Source organism: Scyliorhinus torazame, chromosome 5 (assembly GCF_047496885.1).
Source record: "Scyliorhinus torazame isolate Kashiwa2021f chromosome 5, sScyTor2.1, whole genome shotgun sequence".
Taxonomy (NCBI): domain Eukaryota; kingdom Metazoa; phylum Chordata; class Chondrichthyes; order Carcharhiniformes; family Scyliorhinidae; genus Scyliorhinus; species Scyliorhinus torazame.
The window spans coordinates 254770520-254797069 of record NC_092711.1 but is presented as its reverse complement, the minus strand read 5'-3'; the positions used below and the strand labels follow the sequence as shown (position 1 = coordinate 254797069).

Below are 26550 nucleotides of genomic sequence, written 5' to 3'. Positions count from 1 at the left end.
GTTTTATTCAAACCAAAAACACAGAGACCAAAGTAATGACAACATAGCACCTGACCTGATGTCAAAGGAACATACGTGGAGAACTTACTAACTTTCTGTACTATAGTGGAAACCTTCAGATGGCAAAACTGGGAAATCTATTAGACCTGAAGGCTGACAAGTCCCCAGGACCAGATGAGCTGCGTCCTGGGATTTTAAAAGCGGTGGCTGCAGAGATAGTAGATGTGTTGGCCATAATCCAAAATTCCAGATTCTGGAAGGGTCTTGGTGGATTGGAAAATAGCTAACATAACAACTTTATCCAAGAAACAGGGAGGCAGGAAGCAGGGAAGAATAGGCCAGTTAACTTGACATCCATCATTGGGAAATTGTTAAGACTCCATTCCAAAATAGGTCACAGCAGGATACTTTAGAAAATCATAACTTGATCAGGCAAAGTCAACATGGGTTTGGGAAAGGGAAATTAAGTTCAACTGATTTATTAGAGTTTTGAAGTACCAAGCAAAGTGGATAAAGGGGAACATGTAGACGTGATGTGCTTGGATTTCTAGAAGACATTTGATAAAGATGCCACATCAAAGGTTACTACACGAGATTACATGGTGTAAGGGGTAACATATTGGCACGGATAAAGGATTGGTTGGCTAACAGAAAGCAGAGAGAAGAGATAATTGGGTCTTTCTTTGGGTTGCCAGACTGTGAAAAGTGGAGTGCCACAGGGATCAGTGCTGGAGCTTCAATTATTTACAATCTACATCAATGATTTGGATGAAGGGGCCAAATGTATGGCAGCTAAAGTTGCCGATGACACCAAGATAGGTAGGAAAGCAAGTAGTCAAGAGGAGGTAAACGGCCCTCGAAAGGATATAGACAGGTTAAATGAGTGGGCAAAAATCTGACAGATGCAGTATAAGGAGGGAATATGTGAACTTGTCCACTTTGGCAGGAAGAATAAAAAAAGCAATATACTACTTAAATAGGGAGAGATTGCAGAAAGAGCTGGGTATCTTGGTACATGAATCACGAAAACTAAATATGTAGAAACATCAAGTGATTAAGAAGGCAAATACAAAGTTGTTGTTTATTGCAAATGGAATGGAATATAAAAGTAGAGAGATTTTACTGCAGCTGTATGTCTTTGAGGAGACCACATCTGGAATACGATCTACAGTTTTGGTCTCATTTGAAAAAAATGTACATTTGCTTTGAATGCAGTTCAGAAAAGGTTCACTCTACTCATCCCTGGGCTGAAAGGCTTACCTTAAGTTGAACGTATACTTATTGAATTTTAGAAGAATGAGAGGTGATCGTACTGAAACACATCAGATACGGAGGGGATTTGATAGAGTAGATACCAGGAGGTTATTTACAATTGTGGGACAGACTAGAACCAGGGAACACAGTTAAGAATAGAGAGGTCTATTGCTGAAGGTGGAAATGAAAAATATTAGTCTGTGGAATTTTCTTCCCAGAAAGCAGTGGATGCTGTGTTAAGAATTTATTCAAGGCCACGGGCAGCACCGTGGCACAGTGGGTAGCACTGCTGCTCACAGCACCAGGGAACCGGGTTCAATTCCAGCCTTGGGAGACGGTGTGAAGTTTGCACTTGTGTTGTGACTCCAGGATGGGCTGGACTCCAGGATGAGCTGGAATTGACTGTACATATGCCCAGGGTATTGTAAAAAAGATCATGAGCTGCAAATTATCTCGGAGCAAGGTTCCTGAATGTGGATTGAAAATTAAGCTTCTACACGCTAAATTGGCAGAGGCAACTTGCCATTCCTAGCCAGACTGCCAAAGTTGATTTGAAATACATTTCAAAAGAATTAATATCTTACATACCAACACAGTTATCACAAACACTACAGTGGGATGCCCGAGGCGGACGGAATATCTTGCATGTGTAGCAATATTTCAACTTGATAATCTGGTTGTTGATCTGAATATCTTTGATTCTTGGCGGTGGTCGCTGGCCTGCTGGGACATTCCCATTGGCTGCCTCTGGAGATTATGATAAACAAGCACATACATTAGGTAACAGCATCAATTTTTTTTTTAAAACACATTACAAGGCAATGGCAATTTAATTTTGTATTAACAAAAGATCAATTAGCGAACAGGGTAATTCATTTGGTGGCATAGTGGCATAGGGCAGCACGGTAGCATTGTGGATAGCACAATTGCTTCACAGCTCCAGGGTCCCAGGTTCGATTCCGGCTTGGGTCACTGTCTGTGCGGAGTCTGCACATCCTCCCCGTGTGTGCGTGGGTTTCCTCCGGATGCTCCGGTTTCCTCCCACAGTCCAAAGATGTGCAGGTTAGGTGGATTGGCCATGATAAATTGCCCTCAGTGTCCAAAATTGCCCTTAGTGTTGGGTGGGGTTGCTGGGTTATGGGGATAGGGTGGCGGTGTTGACCTTGGGTAGGGTGCTCTTTCCAAGAACCGGTGTGGACTCGATTGGCCGAATGGCCTCCTTCTGCACTGTAAATTCTATGAAATTCATAAATTCTATGAGATGTTACTAGCACAGATCCACCAACAACTTCCAAATTAGAAATCAGCACTCAGATTTTCATTCAACTAGATCCAAAATAACTTGTTTATTCAGATATAACTAAATTAATGTAGCACCTATGAAGATGAAATGTTCATTTTGTTTTGTAGTGAAATCAATTTTCAGCCCATGGATTTGAATTTATTGCAAAATCCCATCCATACTGAAAAGAATCGGAGCTCCACACAATCAGGCTCTCGACCAAGGCAATACATTCAGGAGGGGAACGGGGCGGGGGAAGGAATTAAAAGGATTAAGCATATTATTTGATCACGTGACCATAAGACAGGTTAACAGCACTCAAAACAATTACGACAAAAGGATCTTAAAGATAAATCCTTGCTTGTAAAGGAAGTCAGCAGACATATTCACAGGGTGGAATATCCATTAACAAGACAGAAAAGGATTTGGGGTTCAATTATTGATCATTCATTGAAAGGTTCAATTCTTTGATTAGCTTTACCAATACTGAACAAGATATAAACTCAAGACTTCAAGAAGTTATTTGACGTTTGCAGACATGACAAACTAGAAAAAGGCAAAAACATCTTTTTTAAAAGCTGACCACCACAAATTACAGCAAACACAAGTGATTGCCTGAAAGTGCAATGGGACAAATGGGAAAGAAACACAAGTACTTAGAGCCTAAATGTGTTAAAAAGCTTCAAAGGTTAAAAAATTAATTTCCGTATGGCAGCAGGGCGGGTCTGAGGCATGTTTCCCGCCAATTCTCCATAGAAAACATTGATTTTCTCAACATTTGTCCATTCCAAGCTACTGGAAGATGAACCAATTTTAATGTTTAGTCTAAAAAGCACAGACCATTTATTTGCTCAATTTCAATGAGTCAAAGAGGTCTGCAGTCCATCATGTCTGCACCTGGAAAAAAACACCTAACTCTTCTAATCCCATTTTCCAGCACTTGACCTAGAGCCTTGTAGACCTTTGCATCGCAAGCGCACATCTAAATACTTCTTAAAATATTATGAGGGTCTCTGCCTCCACCATTCTGTCAGGCAATCAGTTCCAGACTCCCACCACCCTCTGGGTGAAAACGTTTTTCCACACATCACCTCCAAATCTCCTGCCCCCCGCCTTAAATCTATGCCCCTTGGTCATTAATTCTACCACCAAGGGAAAAGCTTCTTCCCATCTATCTATTCCCCTCATAATTTTATACATCTCAAGCATGTTCCCCCTCTATCCAATCTTTCTTCAGAAGTAAAACTCTCCATTCCTGGAAAATCTCTTCTGTGCCCTTTCTAGTGCTATCACATTCCTCCTATAATGTAAATTCCAGGACTGCACACAATATTCTAGCTGTGGCCTAACATACATTTTATATCGTTCCAGCAGAATCTCACGTTTTGTTATACAGTACTTCAAACGGTCTCTCTGCAGTAGTTGATTTATTACTGAAAATAAATATATATTTTATTTTAACCTGCTGGGCAACAATTCGATATTCAAATCTGGTTCAGGTCAATTCAGCCAGAAGTGTGGGTACATTTACAATTTTGCATATGCCTTTCAAATCCTATCCTGACTCACTTCCCTGTTGGTAGATTTCATGGGGATGAAGGAAAAAGGCTTGTAAGACATCAGGAATGTTACATTCTATCAATTAGACATTGTTGGATTTCACAATTGATCGGTCTCCTGTTATTTTTGTAAGTAACTGTTCTATTCATCACTTTGTCCAGAAGCTAAAACAAACAAAACAGTTTTTAAAAAATAAATTTAGAATATCCAATTATTTTCTTTTTCCAATTAAGGGCTATTTTAGCATGGCCAATCCACCTAGCCTGCACATCTTTGGGTTGTGGGGGTGAAACATGGGAGTTTCCCAGGGCTGGGATTCGAACCTGGGTCCTCCGCGCCACAATCCCAGTGCTATCCACTGCGCCACATGCCGCCCGCCCATTACTTACCTGCAAGTTTTAACATTCTGTTCACTCAAATCTCTGCTCAGTCAATGGAGACAATGGGGGGGGGGGGGGGTGTGTGTGTGTGTGTGTGTGTGTGTGTGTGTGTGTGTGTGTGTGTGGTCGCGAAAGAGACTCCAGGATAGAGTGTTGCCTCCCTGGTGCCAGTGTCATGAATGTCTCTGAGCAGATACAGGACATCCTGAAACGGGTGTCCAAACAGGCAGATATCATAGTTCACATTGATACAAATGACTTGGGCAGGAAAAGCAAAAAGGTCCCGCAAAGCCATCCCAGGGAGTTAGGTTGTATGTAAAAAGCAGGACCTCTAGGGTAGTCATTTCAGGATTACTCCCCGTGCCACGTGCTAGTGACGCTAGGAACCGAGCGGTACTACAGTTGAACATGTGGCTAAAGAGCTGGTGTAGGGGGGAGGGCTTCAGACATGTGGATCATTGGGATGTCTTCCAGGGAAGATGGGACATAGACAAGCAGGATGGGTTGCACCGAAACTGGAGGGACACCAATATCCTGGCCGGGAGGTTTGCTAATGTGGTTCGGGAGGGTTTAAACTAGTATGGCAGGGGGGGGGGGGGGGGGGTGGGAACCGGACTAGCAGGCCAGCAAGTGTCGAGACTGGGGAAGAACTTGAGACTAGCAAAGAGAGAGAGCAGGCAGAGGGAAGACGCTGATCTCAGTGGGTCTGGAATGCATTACTTCAACGCAAGAAGTATAACAGGTAACCATAATGTGGAGATGCCGGCATTGGACTGGGGTGAGCACAGTCAGAAGTCTTACAACACCAGGTTAAAGTCCAACAGGTTTGTTTCGATGTCACTAGCTTTCGGAGCGCAGCTCCTTCCTCAGGTGAATGAAGAGGTATGTTCCAGAAACATATATAAAAGACAAATTCAAAGATGCCAGTCAACCCTGCCATGGCAATCTCTGCAAGACGTGCCAGATCATCGACATGGGTACCACCATTACACGTGAGAACACCACCCACCAGGTACGCGGTACAGACTCGTGCGACTCGGCCAACGTTGTCTACCTCATACGCTGTAGGAAAGGATGTCCCGAAGCATGGTACATTGGCGAGACCATGCAGACGCTGCGACAACGAATGAACGGACATCGCGTGACAATCACCAGAGAGGAATGTTCCCTTCCAGTCGGGGAACACTTCAGCAGTCAAGGGCATTCAGCCTCTGATCTCCGGGTAAGCGTTCTCCATGGCGGCCTTCAGGACGCACGGCAACGCAGAATCGCCGAGCAGAAGCTTATAGCCAAGCTCCGCACACGAGTGCGGCCTCAACCGGGACCTGGGATTCATGTCGCATTACATTCATCCCCCACCATCTGGCCTGCGAAATCCTACCAACTGTCCTGGCTTGACACAATTCACACCTCTTTAACCTGGAGTTACCCCATCTCTGGATCTGTAAAGATTTAATCACCTGCTAATGCTCGCATTCCAAGCATTGACTGGCATCTTTGAATTTGTCTATATATATGTTTCTGGAACATACCTCTTAATTCACCTGAGGAAGGAGCAGCGCTCCGAAAGCTAGTGATTCAAAACAAACCTGTTGGACTTTAACCTGGTGTTGTAAGACTTCTTACTATAACAGATAAGACAGATGAGCTTGGATTAATATGGGGAAGTATGCTGTTGTTGCTATTACGGAGACATGGTTAAAGGAGGGACAGAACTGGCAGCTCAATGTTCCAGAATACCGATGTTTTAGACGAGACAGTGGGGTAGCAGAAAGGATGGTGGAGTTGCATTACTGGTTAGGGAACATATCACAGCTGTGATGAGGGAGGATATCTTGGAGTGAGGCATTATGGGTAGACCTCACAAATAGGAAGGGTGCAATCAAAATGTTGGGGTTTTACTATAGGCCTCCCAACAGCCAGCGGGATACAGAGCAACAGATATGTAGTTAGATTCCGGGAAATTGTAAAGGAATCAGGGTTGTTGTGGTGGATGATTTAAATTTCCCCCATAGTGACTGAGTGCCAGAGGATCGGGTGGAGTGCAATTTGTTAGGTGTGTCCAGGAGGGTTTTTTGAAACAATATGTTGATAGTCCAACCTGGGAGGGGGCATTACTGATCCTAGTACTGGGGAATGAGCGCGGCCAGGTGACCAAAGTTTCAATAGGGGAACATTTTGAAAATAGTGATCATAATTCCGTAAATTTTCGAATACTCATGGATAAGGACACGAGTGATCCTCGCATGAAGGTGCTAAATTGGGGGAAAGCCAACCACAATCGAGTTTGGCAAGACCTGGAGAATGTGGATTGGGAGTGGCTGAGGATAAATCCACATTCGATATGCAGGAGACTTTTAAAGACCAGTTGATTAGAGTGCAGGTCACGCATGTCCCTGCTAAAATGAAGGACAGAACTGGCAGGATTAGGGAACTATGGATGACAGGGGAAACTGTGAAACTAGTCAAAAAGAAAAAATTATATATACACAGGTCTAGGCAACTAAAAACAGAAAGCTTTTCAAGAATATGGAGAAAGTAGGAACAAACTCAAAAGGGAGTTAGGAGGGCTAAAAGAGGCCATGAAATGGCAACAGCAAGCAGGGTCAAGAAAAATCCCAGGGCCTTTTATACATATAAAAGGAGCAAGAGGGTAGCTGGGGAAAGAATAGGCCCACTCAAGGATGACAGAGTGAAGTCATGTGTGGAGTCAGAGGAAGTGGGCGAGAAGATCCTTAATGAATACTTTGCATCGGTATTCACCAACGAGAGGGACATGACCGATGTTGAGGCTAGGGATGGGTGTGTGAATGCTCTAAGATATGTCAAAATAATGAAGGAGGAAGTGTTGGATATCTTAAAATGCATTAAGGTAGATAAGTCCCCTGGGCCGGATGGGATATACCCCAGGTTTTTGTGGGAGACAAGAGAAGAAATAGCTGGGTCCTTAACAGATATCTTTGCATCATCTTTGACCACAGGTGAGGTTCCAGAGTACTGGAGAATAGCCAATGTTGTCCCTTTGTTTAAGAAGGGAAGTAGGGATAATCCAGGTAATTATAGGCTGTTGAGCCTGATGCGAGTGTTGGGGAAATTGTTGGAGAAGATACTGAGGGACAGGATTTATTCACATTTGGATGCGAATAGACTGGTTAGTGATCGGCAGCATGGTTTTGTACGGGGAAGGTCATGTCTTACCAACTTGATAAGAGTTTTTTTGAGAAGGTGACAAAACAAATTGATGAGGGATAGGCTGTGGGTGTCTCTACATAGACGTTAGTAAGGCATTTGACAAGGTCCCTCATGGCAGACTATACAAAAGGTAAAGTCGCATGGGATTTGGGATGGGCTGTCTATATGGATAGAGATCTGGCTGGCAGGGGGAGAGATCTGGCTTGGCAGGAGGAGACAGAGTAACAGTAGAAAATCTGGATTAGCAACTTTGTAGATAACACTAAGATAGGTGGAGTTGCAGATTGTGAAGGGGACTGTCAGAGAATAGAGCATAATATAGATAGATAGATTGGAGAGTTGGGCAGAGAAATGGCAGATGGAGTTCAATCCCGACAAATGCAAGGTTATGCATTTTGGAAGATCAAATTGGTGTCAACTATATAGTAAATGACAGAACGCTTAGGAGCATTGATATACAGAGGGATCTAGGCGTTCAGGTCCATAGTTCCATGAAAGTGGCTATGCAGATGGATAAGGTGGTCAAGAAGACATACGGCATGCATACCTTCACACCTTCATCAGCCAGGGCATTGAGTACAAGAGTTGGCAGGCCGTGTTACAGTTGTATAAAACTTTAGTTAGTGACATTTGGAATATTGAGTGCAGTTCTGGTCACCACACAACCAGGGTGCCGATGCTTTGGAGAGAGTGCAAAGAAGGTTTACCAGGATGTTGTCTGGTCGGGAGGGTGTTGGGTGCGAGGAGAGGTTGAATAAGCTCGGATTATTTTCATTGGAAAGACGGGGGCTGAGGGAGGCCTGATTGAGGTCTACAAAACTACGAGAGGTATGGACAGGGTGAATAGTCAGAAGCATTTTCCCCCAGGGTGGAAGACTCAATTGCAAGAAGGCACAGGTTTAAGGCAAGAGGGGGAAAGTTTAGGGGAGATACACGAGGAGAGACTCCATGGAAAGGGTCGTGGGTGCCTCTTCCACACCAGTCCCTCCCACACCACCACTCAGTCCCCTTCAGGTTTGTACAAATGCTTCTCTCCCAGAGAAAAATCCCTCATCTCCCTCCAACACACTCAAGTGAAATCTATTGTTCTGATCATTATTTAGAAAACTAGGGTTAGGTTGGAGGTGATTGAGAAACATGGGAAAGATCTCTGTAAAGGGTAATTCAACAATTGGCATTTTAATGAAAATAAATGTTAACGCAAAATTTATGGCTATAAAGCGTAATAAAGCAATATGTGAACAGTCCAGGGGGCATGGATAGTGAACAAGATCAACAAGAGCATTTGCAAGGACTACTTGGTTAAAAGTTTGCTTGGGAAATGATAATGAATTAAACATTTTGGCAAAGGGGACGGGGTTGCATTGTTAGTAAGGAATGAAGTTAAATTGATAGCAAGGAGCGATATAGGATTAGAAGGCATGAATCTCTGTGGGTAGAGTTGAGGAATCGCAAAGGTTAAAAGACGCTGATGGGAGTTACTTACAGGCCCCCTAGCAGTAGTCAGGATGTGGGGCAGAAAATAAAACAGGAGATAAAAAAGGCATGTAAAAATGGCAATATTACAATAATAATGGGGGACTTCAATATGCAGGTGGACTGGGAAAATCAGGTTGGTAGTGGATACCAAGAAAAGGAATTTGTGGAATGTTGAAGATGGTTTTCGAGCAGCTTGTGACAGAGCCTACTAGGGAACAGGCAATTCTGGATTTGGTGACGTGTAATGAGGCAGACTTGATTATGGAACTTAAGGTGAAGGAACCTTTAGGGAGCAGTGACCACAATATGATAGAATTTACCCTGCAGTTTGAGAGGGAGAAGCTGCAATCAGATGTAATGCCATTACAATTAAATAAGGGTAACTACAAGGACATGAGGAAGGTGCTGGCCAGAGATGATTGGAAAAGGAGCCTAGCAGGGAAGACAGTGGAACAGCAATGGCAGGAGTTTTGGGTTATTAGGGAGGCACAACAGAAATGCATCCCAAGGAGGAGAAAACTTGCCAACTGGAGGACAAGGCATCCATGGCTGATGAGGGATGTTAAGGACAGCGTAAAAGCTAAAGAAAAGGCAAACAAAGTGGTGAGGATTAGTGGGAAGCTAGACGATTGGGAAGCCTTTAAAAGCGAGAAGAGGACAACTGAAAAAGCAATAAGGGAGGAGAAGATGAAGTATGAGTGCAAGCTAGCTAGTAATATAAAGGAAGATAGGAAGACTTTTTTTCAATACATAAAAAGATAGGAGAGGGGCAAATATAGACATTGGACCACTGGAAAATGTGGCTGGAGAAGTAATAATAGGAAACAAAGAAATGACAGACGAACTGAATAGTTACTTTGCATCAGTCTTCATGGTGGCAGATACCAGTAGGATGCCAGAGCTCCAGGAGAACCAGGGGCAGAGGCGAATGCAGTGACCATTACTAAGGAGAAGGTGCTGGGGAAATGGAGGTTCTGAGGAAACTGAAAGGTCTGAAGGTGGATAAGTCACCTGGGCTGGATGGACTACACCCCAGGGACCTAAAAGAGATAGCTGAGCAAATTGTGGAAGCATTGGTGAGGATTGGCTGACTGTCAGAAGGCAGAAAGTGGGGATAAAGGGGTCTTTTTCAGGATGACAGCCGGTGACTAGTGGTGTGCCTCAGTGGTCTGTGCTGGGACCACAACTTTTCACAATGTACATAAATGATCTGGAAGAAGGAACTGAAGGCACTGTTGCTAAGTTTGCAAGAGGGCTGCAGAAGGATTTGGACAAGCAAGGAGAGTGGGCAATGAAGTGGCAAATGAAATACAATGTGGAAAAGTGTGAGGTTATGCACTTTGGAAAGAGGAATTTAGACACAGACTATTTTCTAAATGGGAAATGCTTAGGAAATCAGAAGCACAAAGGGACTTGGGAGTCCTTGTTCACGATTCTCTTAAGGTTAATGTGCAGGTTCAGTCGGCAATTAAGAAGGCAAATACAATGTTAGCATTCATGTCGAGAGGGCTAGAATACAAGACCAGGGATGTACATCTGAGGCTGTATAAGGTTCTGGTCAGACAACATTTGGAGTATTGTGAGCAGTTGTGGGCTCCGTATCTAAGGAAGGATATGCTGGTCTTGGAAAGGGTCCAGAGGAGGTTCACAAGAATGATCCCTGGAATGAAGAGCTTGCCGTATGAGGAACGGTTGAGGACTCTGGGTCTGTACTCATTGGAGTTTAGAAGGATGAGGGGGGATCTTATTGAAACTTACAGGATAATGCAGGGCCTGGATAGAGTGGATGTGGAGACGAAGTTTCCACTTGTAGGAAAAACTAGAACCAGAGGACATCATCTCAGACTAAAGGGACGATCCTTTAAAACTGAGATGAGGAGGAATTTCTTCAGCCAGAGGATTGTGAATCTGTGGAACTCTTTACCGCAGAAGACTGTGGAGGCCAAATCATTGAGTGTCTTTAAGACAGAGTTAGATAGGTTCTTGATTAATAAGGGGATCAGGTGTTATGGGGAGAAGGCGGAAGTATGGGGATGACAAAATATCAGCCATGAATGAATGGCGGAACAGACTCGATGGACCGAGTGGCCTAATTCTGCTCCTAAGTCTTATGGTCTTCTTATGTTGTTACACAGGGCTGCTGTCAAAAGTCAGTCATGCAAAACAACTGTTTAAACTGCAAACATTTCTACATTCCCCTTAAAAGGAATGTTTTTAAAAAATATATTTATTAAAGTTTTTTAACACAATTTTTCACCCTTACAAACAATAACACCCCCCCCCCCTCGTAACAAAATAACAAGAAATCGCACTGAGCAAGATATATACATGGTAAAATGATATGTTACATAGCTTTGTACACTGGCTCTCTCCCGCACGTGCCAGTTTCCCCAATCCTTCATGTTATCTCATGCTCATCCACCCTCCGAGGCAAGCCCCCATTCGCCCCCCCCCCCCCCCCCTCCCAGGACGTCCCCCCCCCCCTAGGTTGCTGCTGCTGCTGACCGACCTTCCTCTAACGCTCCACGAGATAGTCCAGGAACGTTTGCCACCGCCTGTAGAACCCCTGCGCAGACCCTCTCAAGGCAAACTTAATCCTCTCCAGCTTTATGAACCCAGCCATGTCGTTTATCCAGGCCTCCACGCTGGGGGGCTTCGCCTCCTTCCACATTAGCAAGATCCGTCGCCGGGCTACTAGGGACGCAAAGGCCAGAATGCCGGTTTCTATCGCCTCCTGCACTCCCGGCTCGTCCACTACTCCAAATATTGCTAGCCCCCAGCTTGGCTTGACCCGGACTTTCACCACCTGAAGTATTGCTCCCGCCACTTCTCTCCAGAACCCCTCCAGTGCCGGGCATAACCAAAACATATGGACATGGTTTGCCGGGCTCCCTGAGCACCTTCCACATCTGTCTTCTACCCCAAAGAACCTACTCAACCTCGCCCCCGTCAAGTGCGCTCTGTGGACCACCTTAAATTGTATCAGGCTGAGCCTGGCACACGAGGAATTAACCCTACCTAGGGCATCAGCCCATAACCCCTCCTCAATCTCCTCCCCCAGCTCCTCCTCCCATTTACCCTTCAGCCCCTCTACCAATGCTTCCCCCTCTTCTTTCATCTCCTGGTATATTGCTGACACCTTGCCCTCCCCGACCCATACACCCGAGATCACCCTGTCTTGAATTGCTTGTGCCGGGAGCAACGGGAATTCCCTCACCTGTCGCCTCACAAACGCCCTCACCTGCATATATCTAAAAGCATTTCCCGGGGGCATCTCAAACTTCTCCTCCAGTGCCACTAGGCTCGCAAACGTCCCGTCAATGAACAGGTCCCCCATTCTTCTAATCCCCGCCCGATGCCAGCTCTGAAACCCCCCGTCCATCCTCCCCGGGACAAACCGGTGGTTACCCCTGATCGGGGACCACACCGAGGCTCCCATTGCACCCCTGTGCTGTCTCCACTGGCCCCAGATCCTTAGCGTTGCCGCCACCACCGGGCTCGTGGTGTACCTTGTCAGCGAAAGCGGCAGTGGTGCCGTCACCAACGCCCCCAGGCTCGTTCCTTTACAGGACGCCATCTTCATCCTCTTCCATGCCGCCCCCTCTCCCTCCATCACCCACTTGCGGATCATCGCCACATTTGCTGCCCAGTAGTAGCTCCCCAGGTTTGGCAGCGCCAACCCTCCTCGGTCCCTACTGCGTTCTAGGAACCGTCTCCTTACCCTCGGGGTACTATTCGCCCACACAAACCCCATAATACTTCTACCTACTCTCTTAAAAAAGGCCTTGGTGATCACGATGGGAAGGCACTGAAACACAAACAGAAACCTCGGAAGGACGACCATTTTGACCGACTGCAGTCTACCCGCTAGCGAGAGCGGTAACATGTCCCATCTTTTGAAGTCCTCCTCCATTTGCTCCACCAACCTTGTCAGGTTCAGTTTATGTAGGGCCGCCCAACTCCTGGCTATGTGGATCCCCAGGTACCGAAAGCTCCCCTCCGCCCTCCTCAGCGGTAGATCTCCTATCCCCCTTTCTTGGTCCCCTGCCTGTAATACAAAGAGCTCACTCTTCCCTACATTGAGCTTATAGCCCGAAAACTCCCTTAGAGTCTGCATGACCTCCACCATCCCCTCCATTGGATCCGCCACATGCAGCAACAGGTCATCCGCATAAAGCGACACCCGATGCTCTTCTCCCCCTCGGACCACCCCCCTCCATTTCCTAGACTCCCTCAATGACATGGCCAAGGGTTCGATCGCCAATGCAAACAACAGGGGGGGGACAGGGGGCACCCCTGCCTCGTCCCTCGGTACAGCCGAAAGTACTCAGACCTCCACCAGTTCGTCACTACACTCGCCACCGGGGCTCTGTAAAGGAGCTTAACCCAACTGATAAACCCTCCCCCGAACCCAAACATACACAGCACCTCCCAGAGGTACTCCCACTCTACTCGGTCAAAGGCCTTCTCCGCGTCCATAGCTGCCACTATATCCGACTCTCCCTCCTCCGATGGCATCATTATCACGTTTAAGAGCTGCCGCACATTGGTGTTTAGTTGCCTGCCCTTTACAAATCCCGTCTGGTCCTCGTGGATTACCCCCGGGACACAGTCCTCGATCCTCGTGGCCAGCACTTTTGCCAGCAACTTAGCATCCACATTGAGGAGCGAGATCGACCTGTATGATCCACATTGCAGTGGGTCCTTGTCCCGCTTTAGGATCAAAGAAATTGTCGCTTCCGACATTGTCGGGGGCAGGGCCCCCTCCGCTCTTGCCTCATTAAAGGTCCTCACTAGTAGCGGGGCCAACAGGTCTACGTACTTCCTGTAGAACTCCACCGGGAACCCGTCCGGTCCTGGGGCCTTCCCCGCCTGCATGCTCCCCAAACCCTTGCACAGCTCCTCCAACCCAATTTGTGCCCCCAAACCAGCCACCCCCTGCTCCTCCACCCTCGGGAATCTCATTTGGTCGAGGAATCGTCTCATCCCCTCTTCCCCCGCTGGGGGCTGGGATCTGTACAGCTCTTCATAGAAGGCCTTGAATACCTAGTTTATTTTCGTCGCACTCCGCACCGTGGCTCCCCTTCCATCCTTGACTCCCCCTATTTCCCTCACTGCCATCCTCTTACGGAGCTGGTGTGCCAGCATCCGACTAGCCTTTTCCCCATACTCGTAGGTCGCCCCCTGTGCCTTCCTCCACTGTGCCTCTGCCTTCCCTGTGGTCAACAGATCAAACTCCGCCTGGAGCCATCGTCTTTCCCCAAGTAATCTCTCCTCAGGGGCCTCTGCGTATCTCCTGTCCACTCTTAAAATCTCCCCCACTAACCTCTCCCTTTCCATGCCCTCCGTCTTCTCCCTATGCGCCCTGATGGAGATTAGCTCTCCCCTGATCACTACCTTCAACGCCTCCCATACCACCCCCACTCGCACCTCCCCGTTGTCGTTGGCCTCCAAGTACCTTTCGATGCACCCCGTCACCTTCCCACACACCACCTCATCTGCCAGCAGTCCCACATCCAGCCGCCACAGCGGGCGTTGATCCCTCTCCTCTCCCAGCTCCAGTTCCACCCAGTGCGGGTCGTGATCCGAAACGGCTATGGCCGAATACTCCGTCCCCTCCACCCTCGGGATGAGCGCCCTGCCCAGAACAAAAAAAAATCTATCCGGGAGTAGGCTTTGTGCACGTGGGATAAAAAAGAAAATTCCCTGGCCTGCGGCCTAGCAAACCTCCATGGGTCCACTCCCCCCATCTGATCCATAAACCCCCTAAGCACCTTGGCCGCCGCCGGCCTCTTTCCAGTCCTTGATCTGGAGCGGTCCAGTGCTGGGTCCAACACTCCTTAAAAGGAATGTTAACAATTTATTACATAGGCAATGCTGTCCTTTTAACTAGGAAATATTTACATGGTCGGTTTTCATTTTACTTCTATGAATTATTGCACCGATCAGGCAAAATGTTAAATAAATGGCAATTTGAATGCAAGGTACAATTTTAGCCCCGTCAACAATCCATGTGATTAAAAATAAATTGTGCTACAAGAAAAGCCGATCCACAATTAACTATTATTTCTGCGTCATGCTGACATTCTGTCACAGAGTAACTGTGGTCCACAATCAGCAGCAATTTAATGAAGCAGGTCGCTCAACCAACACAAGGTCACAGAAAATGGAGTTTATTCGATTGCTGACCGACCAACCTCGGCAGTTTCACTTGCTTCAAAAATCTACTTTTGGACATTTTCCAAAAAAAGCCATTTATTCTGCCACCATTACCACATATGAACATTATGCACAAGAAGAGAGAATGAGAAATAGTGTGGAGCCTGCCTAATGTCTTTAAGTTACTGCTAAAATGGTTTACACTGGGGTACATTTGCCACTTCACCACATGCAAATAAGCTGGCAGACCAAGCTGGCGTTGTAATTTATTGGGATAAAAATCAGGCAGGTTCAATGACAGATGGCCAATCTGCTCCTTCAGCTTATCACCCAGGCGGTGGACATGCAAATCTACTGAAATTAAAAAGAAAACTTAGCAGGAGTAGGTCGCAAAAACATTTCACCATAACTAGAGAAATTAACAGAAGGGATAAAAAAAAAACCCAATGATTTTGAGCTTCACGGTCAGAATTGCCAACTGTGGAAAAAGTCTAGAAATCATGAAGCGCACACTACCGATTTTACCACCCTCTAGGATGGCACTAGGACAGCTCGGTTGTCAGCACTTGTGCCACTTGCTTGACTTGCCTAGGGTGGCAGGTGTTCAACTTTGATGACTGACAGAGAAGGTCACCTCTAATCAGCAGAAACAATTTTGTCAGTAATTCAGTTTCTCCATAACCAGGCAAGTTAATAATTGCAGCTCATTCAAATTAAATTCAAAAAGGTAGCACTCCAAATTAGTCATTTTCTTACAAAAATATAAAATGTTACATTTCTTCCACCTTATTGCAGGATACCCGGACCCAGGATCTTGAACCATACTGGACTTTGAAGTTTAATACATTTGAGGAATAGATTAGAACAACCCTCCTCATTATCAGTGCAGTTAAACTTCAGTACAGATCAGATGAGACTTTGACCTGTTTAGTGTAGAATGTGCTAAGCTGCTATGGCCTTCCTGAAATCAGAACGCTGAGGGGTAATCTAATCGAGGTCTTTAAAATTCTGATTCGAGTGGATTGAGAGAATGTTTCCTTGTGAAGAAAGGAAGTTATCAATACAAAATAGTCAGGGAATTCAGAAGAAACCTCTTCACCAGAGAGTCGAGAATGTGGAACTCACTATCACATGCACCAGTGAATAGTATAATTACATTTAAGGGAAGGTACACAAGCATATGAAAGAAATAGAAATAGATGGTTACAGGAGGAGATTTAGATGAAAAAAGCTAGGAAGAGGCTCGAGCAGGACATAAACACTGGCATACACTGGTCGTGGAGATGCCGGCGTTGGACTGGGGTGAGCACAGTAAGAAGTCTTCCAACAGCAGGTTAAAGTCCAACAGGTTTGTTTCAAACACTAGTTTTCAAACAGAGCACTGCTCTGTTAAAGAGGTGTGAATTGTCTCAAGCCAGGACAGTTGGTAGGATTTTGCAAGCCCAGGCCAGATGGTGGGGGATGAATGTAATGCAACATGAATCCCAGGTCCCGGTTGAGGCCGCACTCATGTGTGCGGAACTTGGCTATAAGTTTCTGCTCAGCGATTCTGCGTTGTCGCGCGTCCTGAAGACCACCTTGGAGAACGCTTACCCGGAGATCAGAGGCTGAATGCCCTTGACTGCTGAAGTGTTCCCCGACTGGAAGGGAACATTCCTGCCTGGTGATTGTCGCGCGATGTCCGTTCATTCGTTCGTTGTCGCAGCGTCTGCATGGTCTCGCCAATGTACCACGCTTCGGGACATTCTTTCCTGCAGCGTATGAGGTAGGCAACGTTGGCCGAGTCGCACGAGTCTGTACCACGTACCTGGTGGGTGGTGTTCTCACGTGTAATGGTGGTATCCATGTCGATTATCTTGCACGTCTTGCAGAGATTGTCATGGCAGGGTTGTGTGGTGTCGTGGTCATTGTTCTGAAGGCTGGGTAGTTTGCTGCAAACAATGGTTTGTTTGAGGTTGCGCGGTTGTTTGAATTGCATTCATCCCCCACCATCTGGCCTGGGCTTGCGAAATCCTACCAACTGTCCTGGCTTGAGACAATTCACAACTCTTTAACCTGGGGTTACCCTATCTCTGGATCTGTAAAGACTTAATTACCTGCAAATGCTCGCATTCTAAGCATAGTCTTACATCTTTGACTTTGTCTATATATATGTTTCTGGAACATACCTCTTCATTCACCTGAGGAAGGAGCAGTGCTCTGAAAGCTAGTGTTTGAAACAAAACTGTTGGACTTTAACCTGGTGTTGTCAGACTTCTTACTATACACTGGTTGGGCAGCATGGTCTGTTGTTGCTGTGTATTCTATGTCAAGGGTTCCCAAGCTGGAGCACAGGCACATTTGCAAAATGCTGCCTGGCTGCGTGTCCAATCAGAGGCTGGCTTCTGAAGCCCCCAGAGTCGACTCTGGAGCAGAGCATTGTCCAGCGCATGCTGGGGGTGGAGGGGGAGGAACACCAGGTTTTGGAGCGAATCTGGGGGAGAAGCCAGAGAAAGCAGAGTAACAAGCAAGGAGCACGGCCGAGGGAGCGCGTGGGGAGAGGGAACGTGTGGGGCGAAGGAGCGCGGTAGCAGAGATTAGGACTGCTCCTTCACAGTTCCAGAGTCCCAGGTTCAATTCCCGGCTTGGCTCTGTGTGGAGTTTGAATGTTCTCTGTGTCTGCGTGGGTTTCCTCCGGGTGCTCCAGTTTCCACCCACAAGTCTGAAAGACGTGCTTGTTTGGTGATTTGGACATTCTGAATTCTCCCTCTGTGCACCAGAATGTGGCGACTAGGGGCTTTTCACAGTAACTTCATTGCAGTGTTAATGTAAGCCTACTTGTGACAATAATAGATTATGAGGGGTGAGGGTGCGCGGGAGGGAAAGGGCACGCAAAGCGAGGGAGATCGAGGGGGCTGGGGGTCAGGATGTTGCGCCCCCTCTCCCCCCACCCCCAGTGTGTGCGAGAGAGAGGGGGTGGTATGTACATTTGAGAGAGAGAGAGGGGGAGCCGTGTGCATGAGAGTGAGAGAGGGTGGGGAGCCGTATCCGCGAGTGAGAGATGGGGGAGAGCAGTGTGCACGAGAGAGAGAGGGGTAAGCCATGTGCGCGAGAGAGGGGGGCAGTGTGCACGAGAGAGGGGGCAGTGTGCACGAGAGAGGGGGGCAGTGTGCACGAGAGAGGGGGCAGTGTGCACGAGAGAGGGGGCAGTGTGCACGAGAGAGGGGGGCAGTGTGCACGAGAGAGGGGGGCAGTGTGCACGAGAGAGGGGGGCAGTGTGCACGAGAGAGGGGGGCAGTGTGCACGAGAGAGGGGGGCAGTGTGCACGAGAGAGGGGGGCAGTGTGCACGAGAGAGGGGGGCAGTGTGCACGAGAGAGGGGGGCAGTGTGCACGAGAGAGGGGGGCAGTGTGCACGAGAGAGGGGGGCAGTGTGCACGAGAGAGGGGGGCAGTGTGCACGAGAGAGGGGGGCAGTGTGCACGAGAGAGGGGGGCAGTGTGCACGGGAGAGGGGGGCAGTGTGCACGAGAGAGGGGGCAGTGTGCACGGGAGAGGGGGGCAGTGTGCACGAGAGAGGGGGCAGTGTGCACGAGAGAGGGGGGCAGTGTGCACGAGAGAGGGGGGCAGTGTGCACGAGAGAGGGGGGCAGTGTGCACGAGAGAGGGGGGCAGTGTGCACGAGAGAGGGGGGCAGTGTGCACGAGAGAGGGGGGCAGTGTGCACGAGAGAGGGGGGGCAAATGTACACGAGAAAGGGGGGGCAGTGTGCATTAGAAAGGGGGGCAGTGTGCACGACTGAGGAGTGGCGCAGTGTGCACGAGAGAAGGGGGGGCGCAGTGTGCACGAGAGTGAGAGAGGGTGGGGAGCCGTATCCGCGAGTGAGAGATGGGGGAGAACCGTGTGCACGAGAGAGAGAGGGGTAAGCCATGTGCGCGAGAGAGGGGGAAGCCAATGGCGCGAGAGAGAGGGGCGCCGTGTGCACGCAAGAGAGGGGGGCGCCGTGTGCACGGGAGAGGGTGACGCCGTGTGCATGAGAGGAGGGGGCAGTGTGCACGAGAGAGGGGGGCAGTGTGCACGAGAGAGGGGGGCAGTGTGCACGAGAGAGGGGGGCAGTGTGCACGAGAGAGGGGGGCAGTGTGCACGAGAGAGGGGGGCAGTGTGCACGAGAGAGGGGGCAGTGTGCACGAGAGAGGGGGGCAGTGTGCACGAGAGAGGGGGGCAGTGTGCACGAGAGAGGGGGGCAGTGTGCACGAGAGAGGGGGGCAGTGTGCACGAGAGAGGGGGGCAGTGTGCACGAGAGAGGGGGGCAGTGTGCACGAGAGAGGGGGGCAGTGTGCACGAGAGAGGGGGGCAGTGTGCACGAGAGAGGGGGGCAGTGTGCACGAGAGAGGGGGCAGTGTGCACGAGAGAGGGGGGCAGTGTGCACGAGAGAGGGGGGCAGTGTGCACGAGAGAGGGGGGCAGTGTGCACGAGAGAGGGGGGCAGTGTGCACGAGAGAGGGGGGCAGTGTGCACGAGAGAGGGGGGCAGTGTGCACGAGAGAGGGGGGCAGTGTGCACGAGAGAGGGGGGGCAGTGTGCACGAGAGAGGAGGGGCAGTGTGCACGAGAGAGGGGGGGCAGTGTGCACGAGAGAGGGGGGGCAGTGTGCACGAGAGAGGGGGGGCAGTGTGCACGAGAGAGGGGGGGCAGTGTGCACGAGAGAGGGGGGCAGTGTGCACGAGAGAGGGGGGGCAGTGTGCACGAGAGAGGGGGGCAGTGTGCACGAGAGAGGGGGGCAGTGTGCACGAGAGAGGGGGGCAGTGTGCACGAGAGAGGGGGCAGTGTGCACGAGAGAGGGGGCAGTGTGCACGAGAGAGGGGGGCAGTGTGCACGAGAGAGGGGGGCAGTGTGCACGAGAGAGGGGGGCAGTGTGCACGAGAGAGGGGGCAGTGTGCACGAGAGAGGGGGGCAGTGTGCACGAGAGAGGGGGGCAGTGTGCACGAGAGAGGGGGGCAGTGTGCACGAGAGAGGGGGGCAGTGTGCACGAGAGAGGGGGGCAGTGTGCACGAGAGAGGGGGGCAGTGTGCACGAGAGAGGGGGCAGTGTGCACGAGAGAGGGGGGCAGTGTGCACGAGAGAGGGGGGCAGTGTGCACGAGAGAGGGGGGCAGTGTGCACGAGAGAGGGGGGCAGTGTGCACGAGAGAGGGGGGCAGTGTGCACGAGAGAGGGGGGCAGTGTGCACGAGAGAGGGGGGCAGTGTGCACGAGAGAGGGGGGCAGTGTGCACGAGAGAGGGGGGCAGTGTGCACGAGAGAGGGGGGCAGTGTGCACGAGAGAGGGGGGCAGTGTGCACGAGAGAGGGGGGCAGTGTGCACGAGAGAGGGGGGCAGTGTGCACGAGAGAGGGGGGCAGTGTGCACGAGAGAGGGGGGCAGTGTGCACGAGAGAGGGGGGCAGTGTGCACGAGAGAGGGGGGCAGTGTGCACGAGAGAGGGGGGCAGTGTGCATGAGAGAGGGGGGCAAATGTGCACGAGAAAGGGGGGGCAGTGTGCATTAGAAAGGGGGGCAGTGTGCACGACTGAGGAGTGGCGCAGTGTGCACGAGAGAAGGGGGGGCGCAGTGTGCACGAGAGAGGGTGGAGCAGTGTGCGCCAGAGAAGGGGGAGCAGTGTGCGCAGGGAGAGAGAGGGGGAGCCTTGCACGCGAGAGAAGGGGGGGGGGGGGTAGCACGGTGGTGCAGTGGTTAACACGGCTGTCCCACGGTGCCGAGGACCCGGGTTCGATCCCGGCCCCAGGTCACTGACTGTCTGGAGTTTGCACATTCTCCCAGTGCTTGTGTGGATCTCACCACCACTCAAAGATGTGCAGGTTAGGTGGATTTGCCACACTAAATTGGCCCTTAATTGGAAAGGTTAAAAAAAAAAGAGTGGGGAGCTGCGTTCCAGTTTGAGAGGAGATATGTGCGCATGAAAGAGTGGGAGAGAGGTGCATGTGTCCGTTATGAGTATCAGCTTGCAACATTATTCTTTCTATTATAAATGACAAAAGGCAAGATATTAAATGTTGTCTTATTAAAAAAAATCAAGATTATCCAATCCTGAAGTGGCTAGTACGTCCAGCGGCCTGGTCCGGGGGTTAAGTATTTGTGACTCTGTGCCTCTTCCTAATTCTCAATACGTGTATAGAATTCTCAATACGTGTATATCCAATTAAGGTGGATAAGTCCCCAGGACCTGATGGGAACTATCTCAGAATACTGAAGGAGGCAAGAGAGGAAATTGCTGAGGCCTTAACATAAATGTTTGGATCCTCACTGTCTTCAGGTGATGTCCTAGAGGACTGGAGAGTGGCCAATGTTGTTCCTTTGTTTAAGAAGGGTAGCAAGGATAATCCAGGGATCTACAGGCCGGTGAGCCTTATGTTAGTGGTAGGGAAATTACTGGAGAGAATTCTTCGAGACAAGATCTACTCCCATTTGGAAGCAAATGGATGTAATAGCGAGAGGCAGCACGGTTCTGTGAAGGGGAGGTCGTGTCTCACTAACTTGACAAGAGTTTTACGAGGTCACAAAGATGGTTGACGCAGGTAGGGCAGTGGATGTTGTCTATATGGACTTCAGTAAGGCCTTTGACAAGGTCCCTCATGGTAGACTAGTACAAAAGGTGAAGTCACACGGGATCAGGGGTGAGCTGGCAAGGTGGATACAGAACTGGCTAGGCCATAGAAGGCAGAGAGTAGCAATGGAAGGGTGCTTTTCTGATTGGAGGGCTGACTAGTGGTGTTCCGCAGGGGTCAGTGCTGGGACCATTGCTGTTCGTAGTATATATAAATGATTTGGAGGAAAATGTAACTGGTCTGATTCGTAAGTTTGCAGACGACACAAAGGTTGGTGGATTGGCGGATAGCAATGAGGACTGTCAGAGGATACAGCAGGATTTTGGAGACTTGGGCGGAGAGATGGCAGATGGAGTTTAATCCGGACAAATGTGAGGTAATGCATTTTAGAAGGTCTAACACAGGTAAGGAATGTACAATGAATGGTAGAACCCTCAAGAGTATTGACAGTGAGAGAGATCTAGGTGTACAGGTCCACAGGTCACTGAATGGGGCAACACAGGGTGGAGAAGGTAGTCAAGAAGGCATACGGCATGCTTGCCTTCATTGGCCGGGGCATTGAGTATAAAAATTGGCAAGTCATGTTGCAGCTGTATAGAACCTAAGTCAGGCCACACTTGGAGTATAGAGCTCAATTCTCGTCGCCACACTACCAGAAGGATGTGAAGGCTTTAGAGGGGGTGCAGAAGAGATTTACCAGAATGTTGCCTGGTATGGAGGGCATAAGCTATGAGAAGAGGTTGAATAAACTCGGTTTGTTCTCACTGGAACAATGGAGGTTGAGGGGCGACCTGATAGAGGTCTACAAAATTATGAGGGGCATAGACAGAGTGGATGGTCAGACTTTTTCCCAGGGTGGAGGGGTCAGTTACTAGTGGGCATAGGTTTAAGGTGCGAGGGGCAAGGTTTAGAGATGATGTCAGAGGCAAGTTTTTTTACACAGCAGGTAGTGGGTGCCTGGAACTCGCTACCGGAGGAGGTAGTTAAAGCAGGGACGATAATGATGTTTAAGGGGCATCTTGACAAATACATGAATAGGATGGGAATAGAGGGATACGGACCCCAGAAGTGTAGAAGATTTTATTTTAGACGGGCAGCATAGTCGGCGCAGGCTTGGAGGGCCGAAGGGCCTATTCCTGTGCTGTGCTTTTCTTCGTTCTTTGTATTAGATGTAGCTGGAAAAGACTGGTTTACATTTCATTTCTGTGTTGGCACCTATTTTGCAGCAGAAAGAAAAAGGGGGCGTCGACATCATGAGAATGCTTGCAGTTCGCTGATGCACTTGGGAGGTCATTGGGACCTCTGCAGTTCGTAAAGCTTGGGAAACCTTGTCCTCTGTAATGAATGAGCTTCGTATATCAAAAGAGGCAAATTCCACTAATGTTAAACCAACTCGGGTTGGAAGACGTTTTGAGCTGAAACTCTCCTCGTTAAAAGCCGTACATAACAACATTAAAACATGCATATTAAAAATACTGCCTCAAAGCTAAGGACGTCCAGATATGTACATACAAACTAGGAAGAGTAGGACACTCGGCCTCTCAAACCTGCTCAGCCATTCAATCGGCTCATGGCTCATTTGATTGTAACCTCAACTCCACATTTCAATCTACCTCAATATCCTTTCACCCTCCCAGCCTTATAAAGAACCTATCCACCTCTGCGTTAAAAATATTTAAAGATTCGGCTTGCATCGCCTTTTGAGGAAAAGAGAGGAAGGAAGGAAAAAAAGACTCTCATCGCTTTCCTAAACATGTGTGATGATTCCAAGAGTTGACAACAGATGGCCTGTGTCTCTGTTTGGACTCCAAATAATGTTTGTTTGAAGGGGAACGTAGAGGGAGATGCCAAAGAGTGAGCAAAACCATTTCTACAAGTATGTAAAATAGTGGTCAGTGGTTCAGAGATTTTAAATCAATTCAAAGTGATTGCAACATGCAAGACCAAAGTCTATATCTATAGTATACATTACCAAAGGTGAAAAAGAGTTAGAGAAAATTAGATAAATCAGAAAGGAGCAATTAGTCAAATCGTTATAACCTTAGGTTTTAAAAACCCATGGGGAAGGAAAGGCTGAGTGTGGCAAACATTCAATATGAAGAAAGTCCTGAAACGAGGAAAGTAGGAAATTGTACACCAATCTTAATTTGGGAGTAAATGCAGAGTAGAGGAAGGACATGTAAAATTAATTTCTTCAATTCAATTCCTACAGGTAAGGGCATTACCAATGGAAATCAAAGCGTACACCTCAAGTAGAATATCAGAGAATGAGGCAGGGCTAAGAAAGAACTTGCAGTCTGCTCCCACTGGAATTGGTTCCTTCCGTTACAACACGACGCAAGTCTGAATCAATTAATCCAATTGGCAAGATATTCCATTCTTCATATTCACCTGCTTTTTAAAAATTATACCAATTCAATTCAATCCCCCCCCGCCACCACAGCACCACAGCAGCTCACAATTGATTACAGTACAATTATTGCTGCTTTGGTTAAAGAGCATTGCAACTCAAACATATCCATTGAGCAAGTGTATCCCAGCCACAGAACAAAAGCTAGGCTGCAATAAATAACCAGGAACACAACTTTTACAAAACCCAGAACTGTACATAATGTCATTTACATTTCTTACTGGAACAGGCCATGTCCTTCAAGCTAAAACCTGAGCATTATTGCATTGAGCATTGTTACCATTCTGGGATATCAAAAGACTCTTGTTACAAATATAACCGCAAAGCCACTGCCAAAACCCTTGGGTGGTGTGGGTGCAGCAGTTCCTAATATAGGCATCCTAGTTTACTGTATAATCGCAAAGAAAGGTTTAATTGTAAAAAGAGTTGAGATTACATGCAATAACACAAGACTGTCTATTCCACTGCAGCCAGCATCGTTCCTGCCTTGGGCACCCCTCCCTTCAGTCATCTTGTGCTTGTCCCAAGGTCCCATTTGAGGCCTCCTTTGGCTCATCTCCAGGTTAAGTCTTGCATTTTAGATAGGAGTCAACTAAGAGGAAGTTAGTTATTAGATGGGTTCAGAGTACAGGAAAAAGTAATAAAGTCTAAATTAAAGTTACTGAGCATGGATGCAAATGCGCAGAGTGTGGTAAATTCCCATATGGAAATCACAATTGTTATGGTGTAGGGGACCACCATTTGGCCCACCGTGTCTGCACGAGCTCTCGACGCCCCCCGACCGGCGCGGCGTGATCCCTGCCCCTGTCTGAAAACCGGCACCGGAGAATTCGACAGCCACGTCAGAGCGGCAGGGCGGGATTCACGCCGCCCCCCGGCGATTCTCCGACCCGGCGAGGGGTCGGAGAATCCCGCCCCAGGTGTTTAGGGAAGATAGGAGAAGGAAAGAAAGGGGGCGGGATGGCCATATGGATTAAGAATAACTTTGCAGTGCTGGAGAGAGAGAGAGAGTGTGTCAGAGAGGAGTCAAGGACAGACTCTATATGGCTCGAGCCAAGCAGCAAAAAAGAAGGCACAATACATTCCTCAGTGTATCTATAGGTCACCAACTAATGGAATGATTTAGAGGATCAAATTTGCAATGAAATTATAGAGGTGTGCAAGAATTATGACTATAATGAAGGACTTGAATTATTAGAATATAGATTAGGATAGTAGTAGTGTATAAAGCGCAGAGGGACAACAGTCCCTAAAGTGTGTTCAAGAAAGTTTTCTGCAGCATTTGTGTTTCCAGTAAAAATGCGAAAGGAGGCACTGCTGGTTTTGGTTCTTGGAAATGAGATGGGCCAAATAGATCAGGGGTCAGAATGGGATCATTTAGGGGGCAGTGATCATTGCATCACAAGGTTCAGATCTTGGGGAACAATTCAGAGTAAAAAGAATTAATTGGGGAAAAACCAACTTCCCCCAATGAGACGAGAATGGATCTGGCCCATATCAACTGGAATCAAAGGCTGGCAAACAAAAAGGTATCTGAACAATGGTCTACCTTTAGAAAGAGATAGTTCAGGCCCAGACAAGGTGGGCAAGAGAAACAAACACAGAGTTCCCTGGGCCAAACCATCGCTTACAAGGGAAATTAGAGATAGTATTAGATTCAAATCAGATGCATACAAATTAGCAAGAAAAAGCAATAGACATGAGAATTGTAAACAGTTTAAAATTCAGCCAAGGTGAACCAAGAGATTGATTATGAAGGGGAAAATATACAATATGAAAGTAAGCTTTTTTAAAATAAATTTAGAATACCCAATTATTTTTCCAATTAAGGGGCAATTTAGCATGACCAATTCACCTACCTTGCAAATCTTTTTGGGTTGTTGGGATGAGACCCATGCAGACATGGGGAGAATGCGCAAACTCCACATGGACAGTGACCTGGGGCCACGATCCAACCCGGGTCCTCGGCACTGTGAGGCAGCAGTGCTAACCACTCCGCCACCATGCTGCCCAACATGAAAGTAAGCTAGTGGGGACCATAAAAACTGACTAAACGTTTCCACAGGTATGCAAAGAGAAAAAGATTGATAAAAACTAATGTAGGCCCCTTACAGTCAGAAATGGGGGAATTCATAACGGGTACAAACAAACGGCTGAGGAACAAAATTCGTACTTTGTTTCTGTCTACACAAAGGAAGAAATGAATAATGAACCAGAAGTTCTGAGAAACACAAGTTTTAGTGAGGAGCTGAGAAACTGAGTATTAA

The 26550-nt window shown here is 48.1% G+C and overlaps 1 protein-coding gene across 1 annotated transcript in view; it reads right to left on the bottom strand.

Annotated features, from left to right (window-relative positions):
• zdhhc9 (zDHHC palmitoyltransferase 9) overlaps positions 1 to 26550 on the bottom strand; it is a 172977-nt gene that overhangs the window by 38524 nt on the left and 107903 nt on the right. Inside the window, exon 3 of the mRNA XM_072505377.1 lies at positions 1843 to 2001. Within this exon, the coding sequence (XP_072361478.1) occupies positions 1843 to 2001 (159 nt within the window). The remainder of the gene's footprint in view (positions 1 to 1842; positions 2002 to 26550) is intronic.